Source organism: Triticum dicoccoides, chromosome 7A (assembly GCF_002162155.2).
Source record: "Triticum dicoccoides isolate Atlit2015 ecotype Zavitan chromosome 7A, WEW_v2.0, whole genome shotgun sequence".
Taxonomy (NCBI): domain Eukaryota; kingdom Viridiplantae; phylum Streptophyta; class Magnoliopsida; order Poales; family Poaceae; genus Triticum; species Triticum dicoccoides.
The window spans coordinates 92,703,943-92,727,329 of NC_041392.1; the positions used below are offsets into that span (position 1 = coordinate 92,703,943).

General features: G+C 42.6%; 1 protein-coding gene across 1 annotated transcript in view; it reads right to left on the reverse strand.

Moving 5' to 3' along the window:
• Positions 1-15,103: 15,103 nt before the first annotated feature.
• The window catches only part of LOC119329164, a 10,807-nt gene continuing 2,523 nt past the window's right edge, over positions 15,104-23,387 (reverse strand). Inside the window, exons 2-4 of the mRNA XM_037602167.1 lie at positions 16,616-16,670; positions 16,203-16,436; positions 15,104-15,575 (exon numbers count right to left, since the gene is read on the reverse strand). Of these exons, the coding sequence (XP_037458064.1) occupies positions 15,104-15,575; positions 16,203-16,436; positions 16,616-16,670 (761 nt within the window). The remainder of the gene's footprint in view (positions 15,576-16,202; positions 16,437-16,615; positions 16,671-23,387) is intronic.

Genomic DNA, 23,387 nt, shown 5'->3' on the forward strand with positions numbered 1-23,387 from the left:
CTGATAGATTGGGCCGAGGACCCCCGTGGCCGTATACTCGTGGGCCAGTTCGGACAGCTGCCGCATACAAGGAATATTCCACAAGACTTGGTGATCAAGACAAGGACTTCTCCCCACCGGCGTATTCGGCTAGGACTCTTGTTAACCTAGGCCTCTGGTGCATTATATAAACCAGGGCCAGGCTAGTCGATAAAAAACATACAATCATACCATGGGCTAGCTTCTAGGGTTTTAGCCTCCTTGATTTCGTGGTAGATCTACTCTTGTACTACCCATATCATCAATATTAATCAAGCAGGACGTAGGGATTTACCTCCATCAAGAGGGCCCGATCCTGGGTAAAACATTGTGTCCCTTGCCTCCTGTTACCATCCGGCCTAGACGCATAGTTCGGGACCGCCTACCTGAGATCCGTCGGTTTTGTCACCAACAGTAATTTTCTGTATTGTGATATGAATGTTCAGATCTGAAAGATTCAAGATAAAAGTTTAATATTGACATAATAATAATAATACTTCAAGCATACTAACTAAGCAATCATGTCTTCTCAAAATAACATGGCCAAAGAAAGTTATCCCTACAAAATTATATAGTCTGGCTATGCTCTATCTTCATCACATAAAATATTAAATCATGCACAACCCTGGTGACAAGCCAAGCAATTGTTTCATACTTTTGATGTGATGAGGACATCAATACCATTGTTACACCCACAGCCCCTGCTGCTATACATACTGGACCAATTACTAGAGCTCGCGCACGCCAATTGAACTATCAGGTACTTTCGTTTCTTGGTAATGATTCTAATGTTCATGAGAATATGATGCTGCCTAAATTGGATACATTTGTTTTGCTTACAAATGAAGGGCCTAGCTTGGACAAGAAAGATGAACCTTCGAGCAAGTTCAAGCATGAAGATTATGGCATGCGCAAGGGGAGCAAGAACAGAGTTACAAGTGATGATTCCAGGACTTTGAAGCCACCGTAATGAGTGCATGAAGCCTTGGACGAAATATACAAGATGCCACTTCATAAATTTTGTCTAGAGGCTATTATAGGTGCTGCATCACCTTATTTTTGGGCAAGGCACATGTAATTTTGAAATACTTGATTATAGGCAGTTTTTAGAGTCCGTATGTCTGGGGAAACAAGAGTTAGGGTTGGTTTCGGACCCCTCCTCCAAGGGCCACGAAATTCCCCGCTCTCTTCTCCATATATACAGCCCTTAGGGCGTCGTTTAGACTTTGGGTTTTGTTTAGATTAAAAGTTCGCCATAGCTGCAACTTCACGTACTTCGTTTGTGTCCAACGACTAGACCAAGATGTCACAGAACCCCACCTTCATTAATAAAGCTTTCCTCTTTTATTTGCAATATCCAGATTGCAATCTTAGTTTCTTGCTTGTTCTTCATTTGCTCGCAGGAATAGACCCTCGTGGTCAGGTTGATCGTGCTCCGGCGTGGTCAATAACCCTCGGAAGTTGGTTTAGAGATTGCTAAGGCGCGACGTCTTCCCACGTTCGTAGTTGGATCATCAAAGTCGACTCCCACAGAAAACAATATCTATCTCATCGAAACATCGGGACACCTTCGCCTCTATCATGATGTTCTCAAACTTTTTCAACTTTCACGCAATACATGAGCGTGAGCCACGGACATAGCACTATAGGTGGAATAGAATGGTGGTTGTGGAGAAGACAAAAAGGAGAAGATAGTCTCACATCAACTAGGCGTATCAACGGGCTATTGAGATGCCCATCAATAGATATCAATGTGAGTGAGTAGGGATTGCCATGCAACGGATGCACTAGAGCTATAAGTGTATGAAAATCTCAACAAAAGAAACTAAGTGGGTGTGCATCCAACTTGCTTGCTCACGAAGACCTAGGGAAATTTGAGGAAGCCCATCATTGGAATATACAAGCCAAGTTCTATAATGTAAAATTCCCACTAGTTTATGAAAGTGACAACATAGGAGACTCTCTATCATGAAGATCATGGTGCTGCTTTGAAGCACAAGTGTGGAAAAAGGATAGTAACATTGTCCCTTATCTATTTTTCTCTCATTTTTTTGTTTGGGCCTTCTTATTTTTGGCCTCTCTTTTTTCGTCCGGAGTCTCATCCCGACTTGTGGGGGAATCGTAGTCTCCATCATCCTTTCCTCACTAGGACAATGCTCTAATAATGATGATCATCACACTTATTTTACTTACAACTCAAGAATTACAACTCAATACTTAGAACAAAATATGACTCTATGTGAATGCCTCCGGCGGTGTACCGGGATATGCAATGAATCAAGACTGACATGTATAAAAAAATTATGAACGGTGGCTTTGCCACAAATATGATGTCAACTACATGATCATGCATGGCAATATGACAATGATGAAGCATGTCATAACAAATGGAACGGTGGAAAGTTGCATGGCAATATATCTCAGAATGGCTATGGAAATGACATAATAGGTAGGTATGGTGGCTGTTTCGAGGAAGGTAAATGGTGGGTGTATGATACCGGTGAGACGTGCGCGGTAATAGAGAGGCTAGCAAATGTGGAAGGGTGAGAGTGCGTATAATCCATGGACTAAACATTAGTCATAAAGAACTCACATACTTATTGCAAAAATCTATTAGTTATCGAAACAAAGTACTACGCGCATGCTCCTAGGGCGATAGATTGGTAGGAAAAGACCATCGCTCGTCCCCGACCGACACTCATAAGGAAGACAATCAATAAATAAATCATGCTCCAACTTCATCACATAACGGTTCACCATATGTGCATGCTACGGGTATCACAAACTTCAACACAAGTATTTCTCAAATTCATAGCTACTCAACTAGCATGACTCTAATATCACCATCTCCATATCTCCAAAGAATTATCAAGTATCAAACTTCTCATAGTATTCAACGCACTTATATGAAAGTTATTATTATGCCTAAAAGAAAATTACCATGCTGTTATAAAGGACTCTCAAAATAATATAAGTGAAGCATGAGAGATCAATTATGTCTATAAAATGAAACCACCACCGTGCTCTAAAAGATATAAGTGAAACACTAGAGCAAAAACTATATAGCTCAAAAGATATAAGTGAAGCACATAGAGTATTCTAATAAATTCTGATTCATGTGTGTCTCTCTCAAAAGGTGTGTACAGCAAGGATTATTGTGGTAAACTAAAAAACAAATACTCAAATCATACAAGACGCTCCAAGCAAAACACATATCATGTGGGGAATAAAAATATAGCTCCAAGTAAAGTTACCGATGAACGGAGAGAAAAGAGGGGATGCCTTCTGGGGCATCCCCAAGCTTAGGCTTTTTGGTGTCCTTGGATTTTACCTTGGGGTGCCTTGGGAATCCCCAAGATTAGGCTCTTGCCACTCCTTGTTCCATAATCCATCAAATATTTACGCAAAACTTGAAAACTTCACAACACAAAACTTAATAGAAAATCTCGTGAGATCCATTAGAGAAAGAAAACAAAACACCAATTCAAGGTACTGTAATGAACTCATTCTTTATTTATATTGGTGTTAAACCTACTGTATTACAACTTTTCTATGGTTTATAAACTCCATTACTAGCCATAGATTCATCAAAATAAGCAAACAACACACGAAAAATAGAATCTATCAAAAAACAGAACATTCTGTGGTAATCTGTATCAAACACATACTTCTGGAACGCCAAAAATTCTAAAATAAATTTCTGGACATGAGGAATTTATCTATTAATCATCTGCAAAAAGAACTAACTAAATATCACTCTCCAATAAGAAGTTGTAGCAAATCTCGTGAGTGCTAAAGTTTCTGTTTTTTACAGCAAGATCAAAAAGACTTTCCCCAAGTCTTCCCAACGGTTCTGCTTGGCACAAACACTAATTAAACACAAAAAACACAACCAAAACAGAGGCTAGATAAATTATTTATTACTAAACAGGAACAAAAAGCAAGAAACAAAAATAAAGTAGGGTTGCCTCCTAACAAGGGCTATCGTTTAATGCCCCTAACTAGGCATAAAAGCGAGGATAGATCTAGGTATTTGCCATCTTTGGTAGGCAATCCATAGATGGCTCTCATAATAGATTCATATGGTAATCTAATTTTCTTTCTAGGGAAGTGTTCCATGCCTTTCCTTAACAGAAATTGGAATCTAATATTCCCTTCCTTCATATCGATGATTGCACCAATCGTTCTATGGAAAGGTCTACCAAGAATAATAGGACATGAAGGATTGCAATCTATATTAAGAAAAATGAAATCTACGGGAAAATAATTCCTATTTTTCAACAATAAGAACATCATTAATTCTTTCCATAGGTTTCTTAATGGTGGAATCCGCAAGGTGCAAGTTTAAAGAACAATCATCAAATTCACGGAAATCTGGCAAATCACACAAAGTTTTTGGGATCGTGTAAACACTAGCACTCAAATCACACAAAGCATAGCATTCATGATCTTTAATTTTAATTTTAAGTGTAGGTTCTCACTCATCATAAAGTTTTCTAGGGATAGAAACTTCCAACTCAAGTTTTTCTTTGTAAGATTGCATTAAAGCATCAACGATATGTTTAGTAAAAGCTTTATTTTGACTATAAGCATGAGGAGAATTTAGCACGGATTGCAACAAGGAAATATAATCTATCAAAGAGCAATTATCATAATTAAATTCCTTGAAATCGAAGATAGTGGGTTCGTTGCTATCTAAAGTTTTAACCTCTTCAATCCCACTTTTACCAATTTTTGCATCAAGATCTAAAAACTCTGAATTTTTGGGACTCCTTTTAACTAAAATTGACTCATCTCCAGTCCCATCATTATCAATATTCATATTGCAAAACAAGTATTTAATAGGGGACACATCAATCACTTTTAGATTTCCATCCTTATTATCATGAAAACTAGAAGAACATGCTTTCACAAAGCAAGCCTTTTTTGCACGCATCCTAGCGGTTCTTTCTTTGCACTCATCAATGGAAATTCTCATGGCTTTGAGAGACTCATTGATATCATGCTTAGGTGGAATAGATGTAAGTATCAAAGAATCAACATCAAGAGTAATTCTATCCACGTTCCTAGCCAACTCATCAATCTTATGCAATTTTTCTTCAATCAAAGCATTAAAACTCTTTTGCGAACTAAAAAATTCTTTAATATTAGATTCAAAATCAAAGGTCATCTTATTATAATTTCCATAAGAATTGTTGTAGGAATTACCATGCGTTCACCAGCCGCTTCACAAGCCCGAAGTAGCTGCCGGGCATAGCTTCGGCTGGCCACAACCGGATTATCAAATCCTTCATGGCTAGTTTGGCCACCCTATGCAGCTCCACCAGCTGTTTCAGCTGATCGGTGAAGGACACGGGATGCTCTGGCGCAAGATACTGCGACTAGAACAATTTCTCTGTGGACCTCCCTTCTTCGGCTCGGAAGAACTCTGCGGTGTCGGACACACTACGTGGCAGATCGGCGAAGGCTCCTGGAGAAATCCGAATCCGGGTTAGTAAGAAATACTTCTTCTTCATATACTTGCTTGGCATACTAAACACCTTACCCGCCGTGATCTTCCTGGCCTCTTGGATCTCTTGGAGGGCACCCTGGGCTTCAACCCGGGCCGCTTCCGCTCTTTGACGAGCCTTGGAGAGTTCGGTCTCTCGAGCCGAAACATCGCCCTCCAGGGTCTCGTACTTCTTCACCGCTTCCTGGAGCTCTTGCTGGACCTCGTTCAGCTGGGCCTTCAGCTTCTTGCGAGCAGCCTGCTCCTTGACAGCTTTCCCCTCGGCTTTGGCCAGGGCCTTTTTCAGGGCCTCAACCTCGGTCGTTGTCCCTACACATATAATGACACTACGGTCAGTATACATCATTTACTCTTTCCGAATATATAGCGAGCCATTGCATACCTTGCTGGTCTTCCAGCTGCTTCCTCGCTTGGCTAAGTTCCTCCTCGGCCTGCTCCAGTCTCTGCTTTAGTCCAGAGACTTCGTCAGTGTGAGAGGTCACGGCCAGCAGTGAAGCCTGTTTATTCACATCAGAAAAATTTTAGTTAGTTTCCTACGAAATTTCATTGATCCTCTGTCCGGCTTCTCTTTCCGAGAACCGGACAGTGTCTCAGGGGCTACTGTCTATACCGAGATTTTCTCGGTCAATGCTACTTACCTCAAAACCTGTTAGCAGACCGCTGCAGGCTTCGGTCAGTCCGCTCTTAATGGACTGAACCTTCTCAATCACCATACCCATAAGTTTACGGTGTTCTTCCACAATGGAAGCGCCTCATAGAGCTTCTAATAGACTATCCGACGCCTCTGGTTGGACAGAGGTCGCCGGTGGGACGGGTGTGCCTCCTTCTCTCGAGGCTTCTTGTCGGACTCCGGGGCCGTATGGGTCTCTGGATCCGTGCTCAGAGGGGGGCTGAATTGAGCATGGCCCCATCGTCAGTCTCCATGGGGGCTTGTTCCCCTATGTGTCCGGCGGCCGAGTTATCACCCTTTGGCGCCGCCTTGGCGGCCTCCCGAACCTCTCCCTAGCCTGGGAAGGTCCTTCGGCCTAACACCTCAACGTCTCCCTTGGCCTTGGGAGAGTAAGTGGTCGGCGGTGTCTCACTGGCCATCTCCTTTGAGTCCAACGAGCCTCTTGATGAGGTTCACTGGGAGCTGTCGTGGGCAGGACTGCAATAGCATAATTAATCATGTCAATACAACAAAGAGGAGAGGTTAGATTTATGGGCATGTATGAGTCTTAGCGCCTACGATGCGGCCCGAGGCTTAGTGCGGGGGCGTCACACCAGACTGCTGTCGACGTCCCATGCGGAGCTGCCCACGAGCGGAACTTTCCCCTTCTTAGGCGCCTCCGCCTTCAGAATTGTGGAGGCCGCCCTCTTCTTCCTCACCCCCATCAAGGGGAGAATCGCTCTCCTCCTCCTCCTCATCGTCGTCGTCTTCGGCGACGGAGGAGCGGGTCTTGTCTTCGGACGTCGTGTCCGAAGCGCCCTTGCAGTGGGGCCACTCCAGACTCCCTTGGCCTTCCCCGTGGCCTTCTTCGCCGGTGCCGTATAGGGAGCTGGCACCAGCATCTTCGCTAAACGCGGGATGACTGGTTCTTTAGGCAGCGGAGCCAGACACTGGATCTGCTTCGCCCTCTCCATCCAGTCCTGAAGAAGCAATGGTAATAAAAGCTTAGATATCATCCTTGAAACAAGCAAGTAGGGGATGCGTTAAAATTAGCATACATCCTTGGCAAGGTGGTTAATGTCGTGCCCGGGGTCCAAATCTGTGGCTGGCGGTGTCTCGTTGCCCTTGAAGAGCAACTTCCAGGCGTCTTCGTGAGTGGTTTCGAAGAGCCTCTTTAGGGTATGGTGCTTCTTTGGATTGAACTCCCATAGAGGGAGGCTTCGGCTTTGGCACGGGAGAATCCGGCGAACTAGCATCACCTGGATTATATCGACAAGTTTGACATCCTTGTCCACCATGCTATGAACGTGCGTCTGCAGCGCTATCAGCTCACCTGGCGAACACCAGTTCGGGCTCTTCTCGACCCAGGAGGTGAGTCGCATGGGAGCGCCGGAGTTAAATTCGGCAGTTGTGGCCCAGTTTGTGCCACGGGGTTCTGTGATGTAGAACCATTGTTTCTGCCATTCCTTGACAGTCTCCACGAAAGTGCCTTTTGGCTAGGAGACATTGGTCAGCTTACTCACCATGGCGCCTCCGCACTCCGCGTGCTGGCCATCCACCACCTTCGGTTTCACATTGAAGACCTTGAGCCACAGCCTGAAGTGGGGTTGAATGCGGAGGAAGGCCTCACACATGACGATGAACACCAAGATGTTGAGGAAAGAGTTCGGGGATAGATCATGGAAGTTTATCCCGTAATAGTACATCAGCCCGCGGACGAAAGGGTGGAGTGGAAACCCCTAGCCCACGGAGGAAATGATGGATGAATACCACCATCTCATTGGGCTTCGGTGTGGGGACGACTTGCCCCTGGGCTGGAAGACGGTGGGCGATTTCCTTCGCCAAGTACCTGGCCGCTCGAAGCTCAGTAATGTCCATCTCCTTGACGGAGGAGACCATGCACTTGACTTGACCTTCGAATCCGAACATGGTTGAGTGCTAGCTTGAGTGGGAAGAAAATGGGAACTTGGGCACTGGAGCTCAAGAGTGGAAGGGCAGAGGAAGAGAGAGGGCGTGGGAGAAGAAGGGGGAATCCTTATCCCCTTATAAAGGCAGTGAATATCGAACGCCTCCCCACTCGCCCTAAAACTCGCCTGTTCCCAAGGGTTGTGTAAAAGGCATGGTTGGGTTACCCACGCCCGCATTGATGAAAATCCCGCAATAAGGGGACACGATCTCTACTTTGACAAGACGTGCCAATGGAAACCGCATCTCGAAGCGCGGAACGGCGGACAAAAACGGTTCGATATAGTGACCGAACAGATGTGATGTCATCTTGCCAAAAGTTGTTAGCAGATGGGACTCGTGAAATACTATATTCCTTGCGGTTGTGTGTGGTACTTGTGTTGCAGATCTGGACACCTTCGTTTCATCCGAAGACTATCCTGGAGTATTCAGAAAGTAGAACCCGCCTTGCAATGCCGAAGACAATCTGCGCGCTAGACACATCGTCATTGAAGCCTGGTTCAGGGGCTACTGTGGGAGTCCTGGACTAAGGGGTCCTCGGATGTCCGATTTATCGAATATGGGCCGGACTGATGGGCCATAAGGATACAAAGACCGAAGACTCCACCCGTGTCCGGATAGGACTCTCCTTGCGTGGAAGGCAAGCTTGGCAACCAACTATGAAGATTCCTTTCTCTATAACCGACCTTGTGTAACCCTAGATCCCCCCCGTGTCTATATAAACAGGAGGGCTAGGTCCGTAGATAGGCCGAATCCTCATAATCATAGCCAGACTAGACTTTTAGGGTTTAGTCATTACGATCTCGTGGTAGATCAACTCTTGTAATACTCATATTCATCAAGATCAATCAAGCAGGAAGTAGGGTATTACCTCCATAGAGAGGGCCCGAACGCGGGTAAACATCGTGTCCCCTGTCTCCTGTAACCATCGACCTTAGACGCACAGTTCGGGACCCCCTACCCGAGATCCGACGGTTTTGACACCGACAGTGGGGGCCTCTCCCCTTGTTTTTTGTGTGCTTGTTTTCTTCTTTTCTTTTATTTACTTTTGCCGCTTGAATTAATTTAGAATTTTGAATTCAAACGTGATTGAATAATCACGAGGTTAACAACAACAATTGCGGTGACGTGGCATCATTGGCATGGAATTACTGTAGCATAATTATCCGGACGTTACATGGGGATTGCTTTGGGAACTGGTGGCTGGCCTTGCTCCCTTAGCACGAAAGAGGAAATGCTCCACGTCCGTGCCGGCTGGCGCAGCGCCTACTGTCCTTCATCGCCGCACATGTCACCCAGGTGATGGGCACGGGACCGCGCAACCGGGCTGAGAAGCCCCTGACCTGCCCGCCTTCGGACGGGGCCTCGGGAGGTTGTCTTGGGCGGCCGCCTCGCGAGGCTCTCGGTGGGGCTGTGTGACTTGCTTGGGATGCCTATCGACGGGGGCCTCGCGAGGAGTCTTGCTCGTGAAACTTGCTGGTGGGCCATTGATATGCGTCGCGCTCTAGGCCGTAGGTTGATGGGCCTAGGTATCCCAGTACCACGGGCCCGACAACATCTTGTTCTTAACATATATATTCTAGGCTTTTAGTGAATTAAAGATTCACATCGAATATGCAACCATATTATGAAGAGTGGCACAAGAAAAGTACTCCCTCTGTAAACAAATATAAGAGCGTTTCAGAGGAAGTACATTGGTTTGAACTCCATGGACAAATCCTAAGCCAAAGGCCTCGAAAATCCACTCCCTAGCCATTCCTTTATGTAAGTTTCTCTAAGCATGATACTTCCAAAAATTATCCTCTGGTACTAATGAGCCACATGGGGTTATTCATACTCACAGAACAAAACCAGTTTCAACAGTTTGGATCTGTTTTTTGTTCCAGGACAACCGAACCATTTCACTTTGAAACATACATAGATAATTAGATATTTCATTGATTCAAAAGTGTCGGTAGAAGTTCGCTCGCTAAATTGAGGCCATTTTTCAGGACAAGTCCTAGGTGGAGTCACTCTCAGAATTGTCATTGAACATTCACCAAGAACTTCCTTTCTGTGGCAACTAAAAGTTGTGTTTTTGTTACAGATAGCCCCGTGGGTCACCCATTTTGTTCCTGGCGGCAGCCACGGGGTGTTAGAAGTGGAATTTCTCGAAATCACTAGTTGAGGAGTACTCGTTACAAAGATCACACCCACCTTCCCAGGTTGCGACAAGTGGCGCGCCGTATGTGCGCCACTTGACGCAACCTGGGAGTTTTACTTTTTTTCATAGATCCATTTATTCGAAACGTTTTATCTCTTAAACCATGCGTCCAAATCTTGAACCGTTTCACCGTTGGTTTCCTCGCGTCGAGATCTTCAAAACTAGATCCCATGTTGATAGATTTTGATGAACTTTTTTTCACAAAAAAAACCGTACAAAAAACCCGACCCGGGAGCACGGGTTTTTCCCCCTTTCCGAAAGAGGCACGCCCCTGCCTCTCACGAAAGCACAACCGTGCCTCTTGCGGAAGCAAAACCGTGCCTCTCGCGGAAGGAAACAACATAAAACGTGTTTTTTTTCGTTTCCGAGAGGCACGGCCGTGACTCTCGCGAAAGCACAACCACGCCTCTCGCGGAAGCAAAACTGTGCCTCCCGTGAAAGAAAAAAACAGAAAACACGTTTTTTTCGTTTCTGAGAGGGACGTCCGTGACTCTCGCGAAAACACAACCTTGCCTGTCGCGGAAGCAAAACTGTGTCTCTCGTGGAAGAAAAAAAACGGAAAACACGTTTTTTTCGTTTCTAAGAGGCACGGTCGTGACTCTCACGAAAGCACAACCGTGCCTGTCGCGGAAGCAAAACCGTGCCTCTCACGGAATAAAAAAACAGAAAACACGTTTTTTTTCATTTCCGATAGGCACGGCTGTGACTCTCGCGAAAGCACAACCGTGCCTCTCGCAAAAGCAAAACCGTGCCTCTTGTGTAAGGAAAAAAATAAAAAACGTGTTTTTTCCGTTCCAAGATGCACGGTCGTGACTTTCGCAAAAGCACAATCATGCCTTTCGTGGAAGCAAAATCGTGACTCGTAAAAGAAAAAAACGCGTTTTTTCATGCAAAAAAAGTTTTATTCGAATTTTTTTGACTCAAAAGCTAAGGATGACCGGTGGAAAACCGAAACGCCGAAAAACCGGGAAAACCCGTTTAGAAAACCGAAAACGTGTGCGGAAAAATAAAAAAATAAAATCTGGAGGAAGCGCCCAGAGCGCAACACGGGGCGGGCGGCTGAGAGGCGCCAAGTGGCGCTCATCGTTACGAGGCTCCCGAAGGAGCGCTCGTTAACTAGTTGCCCCCGGAATTTCCGGGATCATGCTTATAGTTTCGTGATTTAATAAAAACAATATTTAAGGAAAAAAATGATGAACAGTGTGCGGCCCAGTATAGACGTTTTGGAACTACAAGGCCCATTGAATTCCTATGGTGCAGACCGATGCGACGTTTAGACACGTTAGGTTTTTTTTTTGAAACTATGATGATTTTTATAGCAAATTCGGAAACTATACACCCTAATGGAGAAAAATCAAAAGTGTCACCCCATCGGCCTCTTGTTGGCCGAAAATGGACTTTTCGGCCTCCTGTTGGCCGAAGAGTGACTTTTCGGCCAACAGTTGGCCAAAAAGGACTTTTCGGCCAACGGTTGACCAAAAAGTACTTTTCGGCCAACAGTTGGCCAAAGAGTCCCTCTTCGGCCAACACCTGCTCTACTTTTTAGAAAATTCATATCAAATGGGATTTTTAGTATTTTAATTTAATTCTTTTTGCATTAGATTATAAATTTTACGAAGTTTCTGTAGATATCAAGTTTGACTAGATTTGGAAGTTTGAATTTGAATTTTCATGAATTTTCTCAAATCACTAGATTGCCTATAATTTGAGCTAGGAGTATTCTTTTTAGATGATTCTTTTTGCTACTGGTTCTTTGTGACTTTGTTTATCAGTAGTAATTAATTGGTGAATTTTAGGATTATTTAAAATTAGGTTTTTATGAAAACAGTTCTGTTTTAGTGTTTGTTAGGTTTTATGCTATTTCTTTTAATTTTAATTCTGAAGCTCATACCGATTTCATGGTCCATTCTGAAGCCATAGCGGTTCAGTTGAATCCGGTAAGATTTAATTCCAACTTCTTTGCTAATTATCCTTAGCTGGCAAAATTAGAGATCCAATTGGGCATTGTTGAGATCAATCAGGTGTTGAATATACATGGCAGGATAGTTTCCTTGTGCAATATTCAGTTACAAACTTGTGATTTCAGAAGTCTATTTCTGATGTTTAAGTTCAGACTGCGCGCTTGGACATACACTGAAGTAACAATCGTTCATATTTAACGGTGTAGGTGCAGCTGGGCTCTCCCCATTGAGTGACTCGGAGAAGAAATGCAGGAGCTCACGGACAGCATCCGTGTCATCAGCCTCAAAGTACCCGTGGGCTTTCCTTTCCTTTAACGCTAATTTTTCCAAATTTATTTTCTTTTAGCTCATAAGATAAATTATGTCAGAACTAGAATTTTCTTATGTGGAATTGAGTACATACAAATATAGTTATATAGAGTAGCTAATACATGGCCGACCACTGCTACTGAATTCAGTGATCTCCACACAGTTGTCTGAGGACGTTTGTTCTATGGTTGATTGAGATTCACTTGATTGAGTATGCACGTCAATATTCAAGTTGGGTTGTTCACATGCATGTTCTGCGTACAACATCACAAAGTACAGATGCATTTTTTGTCCATGAGATCCGGCACTATTATATCTAGAATGAGCTTTCCCAAGCTCATTTTGACATGTGAAAGCTATTCACCTGCGTTCCTCTGAATCAGTCTTAGTTCAAGGAACTGTGCCCTTTATGCGTGGATCAGGGGCTTTATAATTTCAACAGAGGCTCTATTATGTCTAAGATTGGATCTAATATAGGTCTAAACTAGGGCTTTACTTCTGTTGTCTTGGCCGTCGAAGTAGAAAGTGCCCCTTCTGGTTCCAGCACATGGGTATTTATACCCGGTCATGTGTCTATTGGACGCCTTCCTTTCCTGGTCTCCTGGTTGCGAACGCCTTGAGCCTCCCAATCTTGATCTCTGAATGGTGGATGTGTCGGCCTCTTTCCCGTGTGACTGGTGAACTCCCTTTCACCTGAGGCCTTGACATTAAGGAAGGAGGCGCCGTTATAGATGTTCTCTTTAGCATACAAGTTTTCCCCTTTTAGAGGTAAGATTAAGGGTTTGAGCGACTCTGAAGAGGGCATGGCATGATGCGGTATGGGGAATTTCAACTTCCCGCCGGCATAGACCAGGGCCGGTGAGTTGAGATTCCACCCATTAACGACCAACATCACAATGATGAGACCAAAGCAATGCATTAATCAAGATCGAGTAGCTCCCATCACCCAACCTCTCTAGGAGGCACTTTTTAAAAGAAGTAACTGAAATTAGTAGATAACAGTAGACAACAACAAGTCTATAGTTCAGTAAGAAAGAAATAAAAACTAAACCTATAAATCTTTATCTATTAATTCATATCGAAACACTTTCTGAAGCACTATACATGACAGAAGCAACTTGCACGCATAAAAACAGTGCAAAGTCCAAAAAAAGACCTAATTGGGGAAAACGACAAGGATATAACAAATGATTGAGTGCGTCTTTCTTCCTTGGCCTGAAGCACCCGTTTTTGTGGAATTGCTGATGGATGACCGAATCGCTTCAATAGCACCTCCACCTCATTATCTTGGACTAGCGGCATCTCCCACTTCGCCATCTCAGCCTCCTACTCTTTCTTCTCAACTGTCCGTACTTCCAATATGTCCTTCCATGTCTCCATCTTTTTGTATACTGATTACAGACTCCCCGTAAATCCTCATGTTAATGCGAGAAAATACGATAGATATGAGCCAACGGTCCAATCTACAATGGTGCAAATGAACTTCAGGGGGACTGGATCAATTCCTGTAGCCAAATTAAGGAAAGAAAAACACTATCCAATGTTTCTTTATGAAATGACCTAGTCTGATAAATGTTCATCTACTAATTTCTTCTTTTGGCCATCTCTGCCATTTCATATATAATCTTCCAAGCCCACGTCCCAACCTAGGTCTCTAAAAGAAGAAGTAACATGAAAATACCTCAATAAATGCCAATCATGCCCCTGATCTCCTCATCCTCCATTCTCAGAGACACAAATTTAATATTATGGAGAGTGTTGGGATTTAAAATCATGGTGAGGGTATGGTTTTTATAACTGATTGGTTTCTCTGTTTGACTCACTAGTGACAAACTGTGAACTATAGTGACGGTGAAATATGAAATCCTTAATTTTAATTTATATCAACTCTATCATCATATTTTTATATTGGCATTACGTTGCCGCAATGTAGCAACACCACACAATATTAATTGCTAGGGTCTCTTGGACGAAAAACGGGAAGAGCCATCATGCATGCTTTAGATAAACTAATGTTAGTATAGTAGGATCTGACTATCGTCTAGAAGGTCTGATTTTCAAGTAATTCAGCAACTGAATCTTATTTGATTTAGTCAACCAATATTTAATTTTTTGCTAAGATTCCTGTGCTTTTTCATGGGGTGATTACAATCTCGTAATGTAGGCAAATTATGATACAACAGTCAGGACCACATATTGAGACATCATGTATGCCTTCATATGGCAATACAACAACAATATATAGTCTTACAGAATAAGGGAGATGGCAAACACTTTTTTTAGTATGAGAAACACTATTAAGATGATGAGACTATAGAAGGTGAAATACTTTTTATATATGGAAATAGAACTATTTATTCACTTATTAAACACACATGCCAGCCATAATGTCTTGTTGCCATCTTTAGGAGGACAGTCCATTTATTCATGGACACATGCCTGGCTAGTATTCCAAACATGGCCCAAGCCTACGATCTACTACATCTTGTTCATACATTGCCAAGATAAAAATAAGCTGATCCTTGTTGGCCATCTGGCACATAATTTCCTACCCCGTCCATAACAGCTGCAACAGAACCCATCATCTGCTCCTCACTCCACATTTGCTGATGACCCACTTGTTGATTATATATGGAAGGGGAGCACTGAGCTTGGTTGTTCATGACTGTTAACGAGCTCGTCGGAGCCTGCAACTTAAAGCTTGGGTCATTGTTGAGGCCGGTGAAAGAAAGGGCTTGCCGGGTGATAGAATTATTATTTGCTGCCAATAGCTCATTATCATGGAGCCTGACATCATTGATGCTGTAACGCTTTGTCCCTGACGATGCCTTTTTCTGTATTCTCTTGAAAAACTTTTGTGCATGGCTTGAAACTTGGACAGGGCTCTTAGTGGCGACGAAGTGCTTGGATATGTTTTTCCAGTCGCCACGGCCATAGACTTCCAGCCCATAAAGAAATGACCTGTGAACATCATGTTCAAAAGAATAGTTAGGTTAAATTGTTTACTGAAAGATGAATTGTGCGGTTGTTTTACTGAAGCAACTAATATAGATTGAAGCAAACTACCAATTTGACAGGTTTGAACCACTACAACAACGCATGCTTACTTTTGTTTATTTATGGGTACTGGATAGAATATATGTATATCAGAAATCCATAAGTGAACGAACATTTTGTAGACAACCAAAACATATTACAAATTCAAAATTATCATACCTCTATTTTTCTGTAGTGAAACGACAATCATTACAGGTTATTGATCTGTTTGATTGCGACAAGACGTACCATATCGGAATTTAATGGCCTATTTTACTGCCTTTCTAATTTTTAATCAAGGTCCAATCACATAAAAAATTCAAGCCAAAAAGTAAAGTAAGAAAGAAAGTTCATTAATATCTAATTTGCAGGGATTAGTATTTATCAAAAATGTAAATTGTAAACATCCAGATATACATTTAGTAAAGTGCAATATCAATTTAACATACCTGCCTCATAGAATTAATTCGCAGAGCTTAATTATCATATGTTGATTTTAAATAAAGAACAACTAAAACTACATGATAAGGAAGAATATAGGTATCGACTAACTTGTGTTCCTCTTTGGTCCAAAACTTTTGTTGATGTGCGGCAACAACTGGTCGATCAACGGAAGTATTGTTCTCCAAGACCACCATCTTGTTCTTGTCTACCATCATCGGAGCCTCCTCTGTCTTCCGGATTCTTGTATCCTCCAGTCCGCAACGAAATGAAAATCCATTATCATCCATGGTTGTATCCTCATCCTCTTGTGCCTCAAAGTTTTCATTAACAAGGCCGCCCATGCTGTAAATGGAAATTGACAGTGTCCAGTGTACATTTAGTAAAGTACAATATCATCACCAACATAAGCTACTGATCTCACATAATAAATATGCACAACATTCTTAATTGGTATATGTTTACTAAAAACAAACAACAATTAAAACTACATGACAAAGGAGAGCATACAACCATGGACGAACCTGTGTTCCTCGTCGGTCCAAAAAACCCATTGATGTGCGGCAAGAACTGGTTGGTCTTGAAGGAAATATGCCCTAGAGGCAATAATAAAGTTATTATTTATTTCCTTATATCATGATAAATGTTTATTATTCATGCTAGAATTGTATTAACCGGAAACATAATACATGTGTGAATACATAGACAAACAGAGTATCACTAGTATGCCTCTACTTGACTAGCTCGTTAATCAAAGATGGTTATGTTTCCTGACCATGAACAATGAGTTGTTATTTGATTAACGAGGTCACATCATTAGTAGAATGATCTGATTGACATGACCCATTCCATTAGCTTAGCACCCGATCGTTTAGTATGTTGCTATTGCTTTCTTCATGACTTATACATGTTCCTATGACTATGAGATTATGCAACTCCCGTTTACCGGAGGAACACTTTGGGTACTACCAAACGTCACAACGTAACTGGGTGATTATAAAGGAGTACTACAGGTGTCTCCAATGGTCGATGTTGGGTTGGCGTATTTCGAGATTAGGATTTGTCACTCCGATTGTCGGAGAGGTATCTCTGGGCCCTCTCGGTAATACACATCACATAAGCCTTGCAAGCATTACAACTAATATGTTAGTTGTGAGATGATGTATTACGGAATGAGTAAAGAGACTTGCCGGTAACGAGATTGAACTAGGTATTGGATACCGACGATCAAATCTCGGGCAAGTAACATACCGATGACAAAGGGAACAACGTATGTTGTTATGCGGTCTGACCGATAAAGATCTTCGTAGAATATGTAGGAGCCAATATGGGCATCCAGGTCCCGCTATTGGTTATTGACCAGAGACATGTCTCGGTCATGTCTACATTGTTCTCGAACCCGTAGGGTCCGCACGCTTAAGGTTACGATGACAGTTATATTATGAGTTTATGCATTTTGATGTACCGAAGGTTGTTCGGAGTCCCGGATGTGATCACGGACATGACGAGGAGTCTCGAAATGGTCGAGACGTAAAGATTGATATATTGGAAGCCTATATTTGGATATCGGAAGTGTTCCGGGTAAAATCGGGATTTTACCGGAATACCGAGAGGGTTACCGGAACCCCCCGGGAGCCATATGGGCCATCATGGGCCTTAGTGGAAAGGAGAAAGGGGCAGCCCAAGGGGGCTGCGCGCCTCCCCCCTTCCCCTAGTCCTATTAGGACTAGGAGAGGTGGCCGGCCACCCCTCTCCCTCTTTCCCCCTTGGGAATCCTAGTTGGAATAGGATTGGAGGGGAGTCCTACTCCCGGTAGGAGTAGGACTCCTCCTGCGCCTCTCTCTCTTGGCCGGCGCACCCTCCCCCCTTGGCTCCTTTATATACTGAGGCAGGGGCACCTCTAAACACACAAGTTGACACAAGTTGATCCTCGTGATCGATTCCTTAGCCGTGTGCGGTGCCCCCTGCCACCATATTCCTCGATAATACTGTAGCGGAGTTTAGGCGAAGCCCTGCTGCTGTAGTTCATCAAGATCGTCACCACGCCGTCGTGCTGACGAAACTCTTCCCCGACACTTTGCTGGATCGGAGTCCGGGGATCGTCATCGAGCTGAACGTGTGCTCGAACTCGGAGGTGCCGTAGTTTCGGTGCTTGATCGGTTGGATCGTGAAGACGTACGACTACTTCCTCTACGTCGTGTCATCGCTTCCGCAGTCGGTCTGCGTTGGGTACGTAGACAACACTCTCCTCTCGTTGCTATGCATCACATGATCCTGTGTGCGCGTAGGAAAATTTTTGAAATTACTACGAAACCCAACAGTGGTATCAGAGCCTAGGTTAATGATGTTGATGTTATATGCACGAGTAGAACACAAGTTGTGGACGATACAAGTCATACTGCCTACCAGCATGTCATACTTTGGTTCGGCGGTATTGTTGGACGAGACGACCCGGACCAACCTTACGCGTACGCTTACGCGAGACCGGTTCCCTCGACGTGCTTTGCACAGAGATGGCTTGCGGGCGACTGCCTCTCCAACTTTAGTTGAACCAAGTATGGCTACGCCCGGTCCTTGCGAAGGTTAAAACGGAGTCTATTTGACAAACTATCGTTGTGGTTTTGATGCGTAGGTGAGATTGGTTCTTACTTAAGCCCGTAGCAGCCACGTAAAACATGCAACAACAAAGTAGAGGACGTCTAACTTGTTTTTGCAGGGCATGTTGTGATATGATATGGTCAAGGCATGATGCTGAATTTTATTGTATGAGATGATCATGTTTTGTAACCAAGTTATCGGCAACTGGCAGGAGCCATATGGTTGTCGCTTTATTGTATGCAATGCAATCACGATGTAATGCTTTACTTTATTACTAAACGGTAGTGATAGTCGTTGAAGCATAAGATTGGCGAGACGACAACGATGCTACGATGGAGATCAAGGTGTCGCGCCGGTGACGATGGTGATCATGACGGTGCTTCGGAGATGGAGATCACAAGCACGAGATGATGATGGCCATATCATATCACTTATATTGATTGCATGTGATGTTTATCTTTTTATGCATCTTATCTTGCTTTGATTGACGGTAGCATTATAAGATGATCTCTCACTAAATTATCAAGAAGTGTTCTCCCTGAGTATGCACCATTGCCAAAGTTCGTCGTGCCCAGACACCACGTGATGATCGGGTGTGATAAGCTCTACGTCCATCTACAACGGGTGCAAGCCAGTTTTGCACACGCAGAATACTCAGGTTAAACTTGACGAGCCTAGCATATGCAGATATGGCCTCGGAACACGGAGACCGAAAGGTCGAGCGTGAATCATATAGTAGATATGATCAACATAACGATGTTCACCATTGAAAACTACTCCATCTCACGTGATGATCGGTTATGGTTTAGTTGATTTGGATCACGTAATCACTTAGAGGATTAGAGGGATGTCTATCTAAGTGGGAGTTCTTAAGTAATATGATTAATTGAACTTAAATTTATCATGAACTTAGTCCTGGTAGTATTTTGCAAATTATGTTGTAGATCAATAGCTTGCGTTGTTGCTCTCATATGTTTATTTTGATATGTTCCTAGAGAATATTGTGTTGAAAAATGTTAGTAGCAATGATGCGGATTCGATCCGTGATCTGAGGTTTATCCTCATTGCTGGACAGAAGAATTATGTCCTTAATGCACCGCTAGGTGACAGACCTATTGCAGGAGCAGATGCAGAAGTTATGAACGTCTGGCTAGCTTAATATGATGACTACTTGATAGTTTAGTGCACCATGCTTAACGGCTTAGAATCGGGACTTCAAAGACGTTTTGAACGTCATGGACCATATGAGATGTTCCAGGAATTGAAGTTAATATTTCAAGCAAATACCCGAGTTGAGAGATATGAAGTCTCCAACAAGTTCTATAGCTAAAAGATGGAGGAGAATCGCTCAACTAGTGAGCATGTGCTCAGATTGTCTGGGTACTTCAATCGCTTGAATCAAGTGGGAGTTAATCTTCCAGATAAGATAGTGATTGACAGAATTCTCTAGTCACCATCACCAAGTTAGTAGAACTTCGTGATGAACTATAGTATGCAAGGGATGATGAAAATGATTCCCGAGCTCTTCGTGATGTTGAAATCAACGAAGGTAGAAATCAAGAAAGAGCATCAAGTGTTGATGGTTGACAAGATCACTAGTTTCAAGAAAAGGGTAAAGGGAAAGAAAGGGGAACTTCAAGTAGATTGACAAGCAAGTTGTCACTCCCACGAAGAAGCCCAAAGATGAACCAAAGCCTGAAACTGAGTGCTTACACTGCAAAGGAAATGGTCACTGGAAGCGGAACTACCCTAAATATTTGGTGGATAAGAAGGATGGCAAAGTGAAAAAGGGTATATTTGATATACAGGTGTTTGATGTGTGCTTTACTAGTGTTTATAGCAACCCCTCGGTATTTGGTACTGGTTCAGTTGCTAAGAGTAGTAACTCGAAACGGGAGTTGCAGAATAAACAGAAACTAGTTAAGGGTGAAGTGATGATGTGTGTTGAAAGTAGTTTCAAGATTGATATGATCATCATCGCACACTCCCTATTCTTTCGGGATTAGTGTTGAACCTAAATAAATGTTATTTGGTGTTTGCGTTGAGCATGAATATGATTTGATCATGTTTATTGCAATACGGTTATTCATTTAAGTAAGAGAATAAACTGTTGTTCTATTTACATGAATAAAACCTTATATGGTTACACACCCAATGAAAATGGTTCATTGGATTTCGATCGTAGTGATACACATATTCATAATATTGATGCCAAAAGATGCAAAGTTAATAATGATAGTGCAACTTATTTGTGGCACTGCCGTTTGGGTCATATCGGTGTAAAGCGCATGAAGAAACTCCATAAAGATGGATTTTCGGAATCACTTGGTTATGAATCATTTGATGCTTGCGAACCGTGCCTTTTGGGCAAGATGACTAAAACTCCGTTCTTCGGAACAATGGAACGAGTTACTGACTTGTTGGAAATAATACATACCGATGTATGCGATCCAATGAGTGCTGTTGCTCGTGGCAAGCATCGTTGTTTTCTGACCTTCACAAGATGATTTGAGCAGATATGGGTATATCTACTTGATGAAACATAAGTCTGAAATAGTTGAAAGGTTCAAAGAATTTCAGAGTGAAGTGGAAAAATCATCGTAACAAGAAAATAAAGTTTCTGCGATCTGTTCGCGGAGACAAATATTTGAGTTACGAGTTTGGTCTTCAATTAAAACAATGTGGAATAGTTTCACAGCTCACGCCACCTGGAACACCACATCGTTATGGTGTGTCCGAACGTCGTAACCGCACTTTATTTTGATATGGTGCGATCTATGATATCTCTTTACCACTATCGTTTTGGGGTTATGCATTAGAGACAGCTGCATTCACGTTTTAAAATAGGGCACCATCTAAATCCGTTGAGACGACACTGTATGAACTATGGTTTAGCAGTAAACCTAACCTGTTGTTTCTTAAAGTTTGGGGCTGCGATGCTTATGTGAAAAAGGTTTCATCCTGATAAGCTCGAACCCAAATCGGAGAAGTGCGTCTTCATAGAATACCCAAAGGAAATTGTTGGGTACACCTTCTATCACAGATCCGAAGGCAAGACATTCGTTGCTAAAATGGATCCTTTCCAGAGAAGGAGTTTCTCTCGAAAGAAGTGAGTGGGAGGAGAGTAGAACTTGATGAGGTAATTATACCTTCTCCCTTATTGGAAAGTAGTTCATCACAGAAATCAGTTCCAGTGATTCCTACACCAATAAGTGAGGAAGTTAATGATGATGATCATCAAACTTCAGATCAAGTTACTACCAAACCTCGTAGGTCTTCCAGAGTAAGATCCGCACCAGAGTGATACGGTAATCATGTTCTGGAAGTCATGTTACTAGACCATGATGAACCTATGAACTATGAGGAAGCAATGATGAGCCCAGATTCCACGAAATGGCTTGAGGCCATGAAATCTGAGATATGATCCATGTATGAGAACAAAGTGTAGACTTTGATTGACTTGCCCGATGATCGGTGAGTCATTAAGAATAAATGGATCTTCAAGAGGAAGACGGACGTTGATAGTAGTGTTACTATCTACAAAGCTAGACTTGTCGAAAAAGGTTTTTGACAAAGTTCAAGGTGTTGAATACAATGAGATTTTCTTACTCGTATCGATGCTTAAAAGTCTGTCCGAATCATGTTAGCAATTGCCGCATTTTATGATTATGAAATTTGGCAGATGGATGTCAAAACTGCATTCCTGAATGGATTTCTGGAAGAAGAGTTGTATATGATGCAACCGGAAGGTTTTGTCGATCCAAAGGAAGCTAACAAAGTATGCAAGCTCCAGCGATCCATTTATGGACTGGTGCAAGAATCTCGGAGTTGGAATATACGCTTTGATAAGTTGATCAAAGCATATAGTTATTGTACAGACTTACAGTGAAGCCTGTATTTACAAGAAAGTGAGTGGGAGTACTACAACATTTCTGATAAGTATATGTGAATGACATATTGTTGATCGGAAATAATGTAGAATTATTCTGCAAAGCATGAAAGGATACTTGAATAAAAGTTTTTCAAAGAAAGACCTTGGTGAAGCTGCTTACACATTGAGCATCAAGATCTATATAGATAGATGAAGATGCTTGATAAGATTTTTTCAATGAATACATACCTTGATAAATTTTTGAAATAGTTCAAAATGGAACAGTCAAAGAAGGAGTTCTTGCCTGTGTTGCAAGGTGTTAAGTTGAGTAAGACTCAAAGCCCGACCACGGCAGAAAATAGAAAGAGAATGAAAGTCATTTCCTATGCCTCAGTCATAGGTTCTATAAAGTATGCCATGCTATATACCAGATCTATTGTATGCCATACCACTGAGTTTGGCAAGGGAGTACAATAGTGATCTAGGAGTAGATCACTGGAGAGCGGTCAAAATTGTCCTTAGTGGAATAAGGATATGTTTCTCGATTATGGAAAAAGGTTCGTCGTAAAAGGTTACGCCGATGCAAGTTTGACACTAATCTAGATGACTCTAAGTCTTGATCTAGATACATATTGAAAGTGGGAGCAATTAGCTAGAGTAGCTCCGTGCAGAGCATTGTAGACATAGAATTCGCAAAATACTTACGGATCTGTATATGACATACCCGTTGACTAAGATTCTCTCACAAGAAAAACATGATCACACCTTAGTACTCCTTGGGTGTTAATCACATAGCGATGTGAACTAGATTACTGAATCTAGTAAAC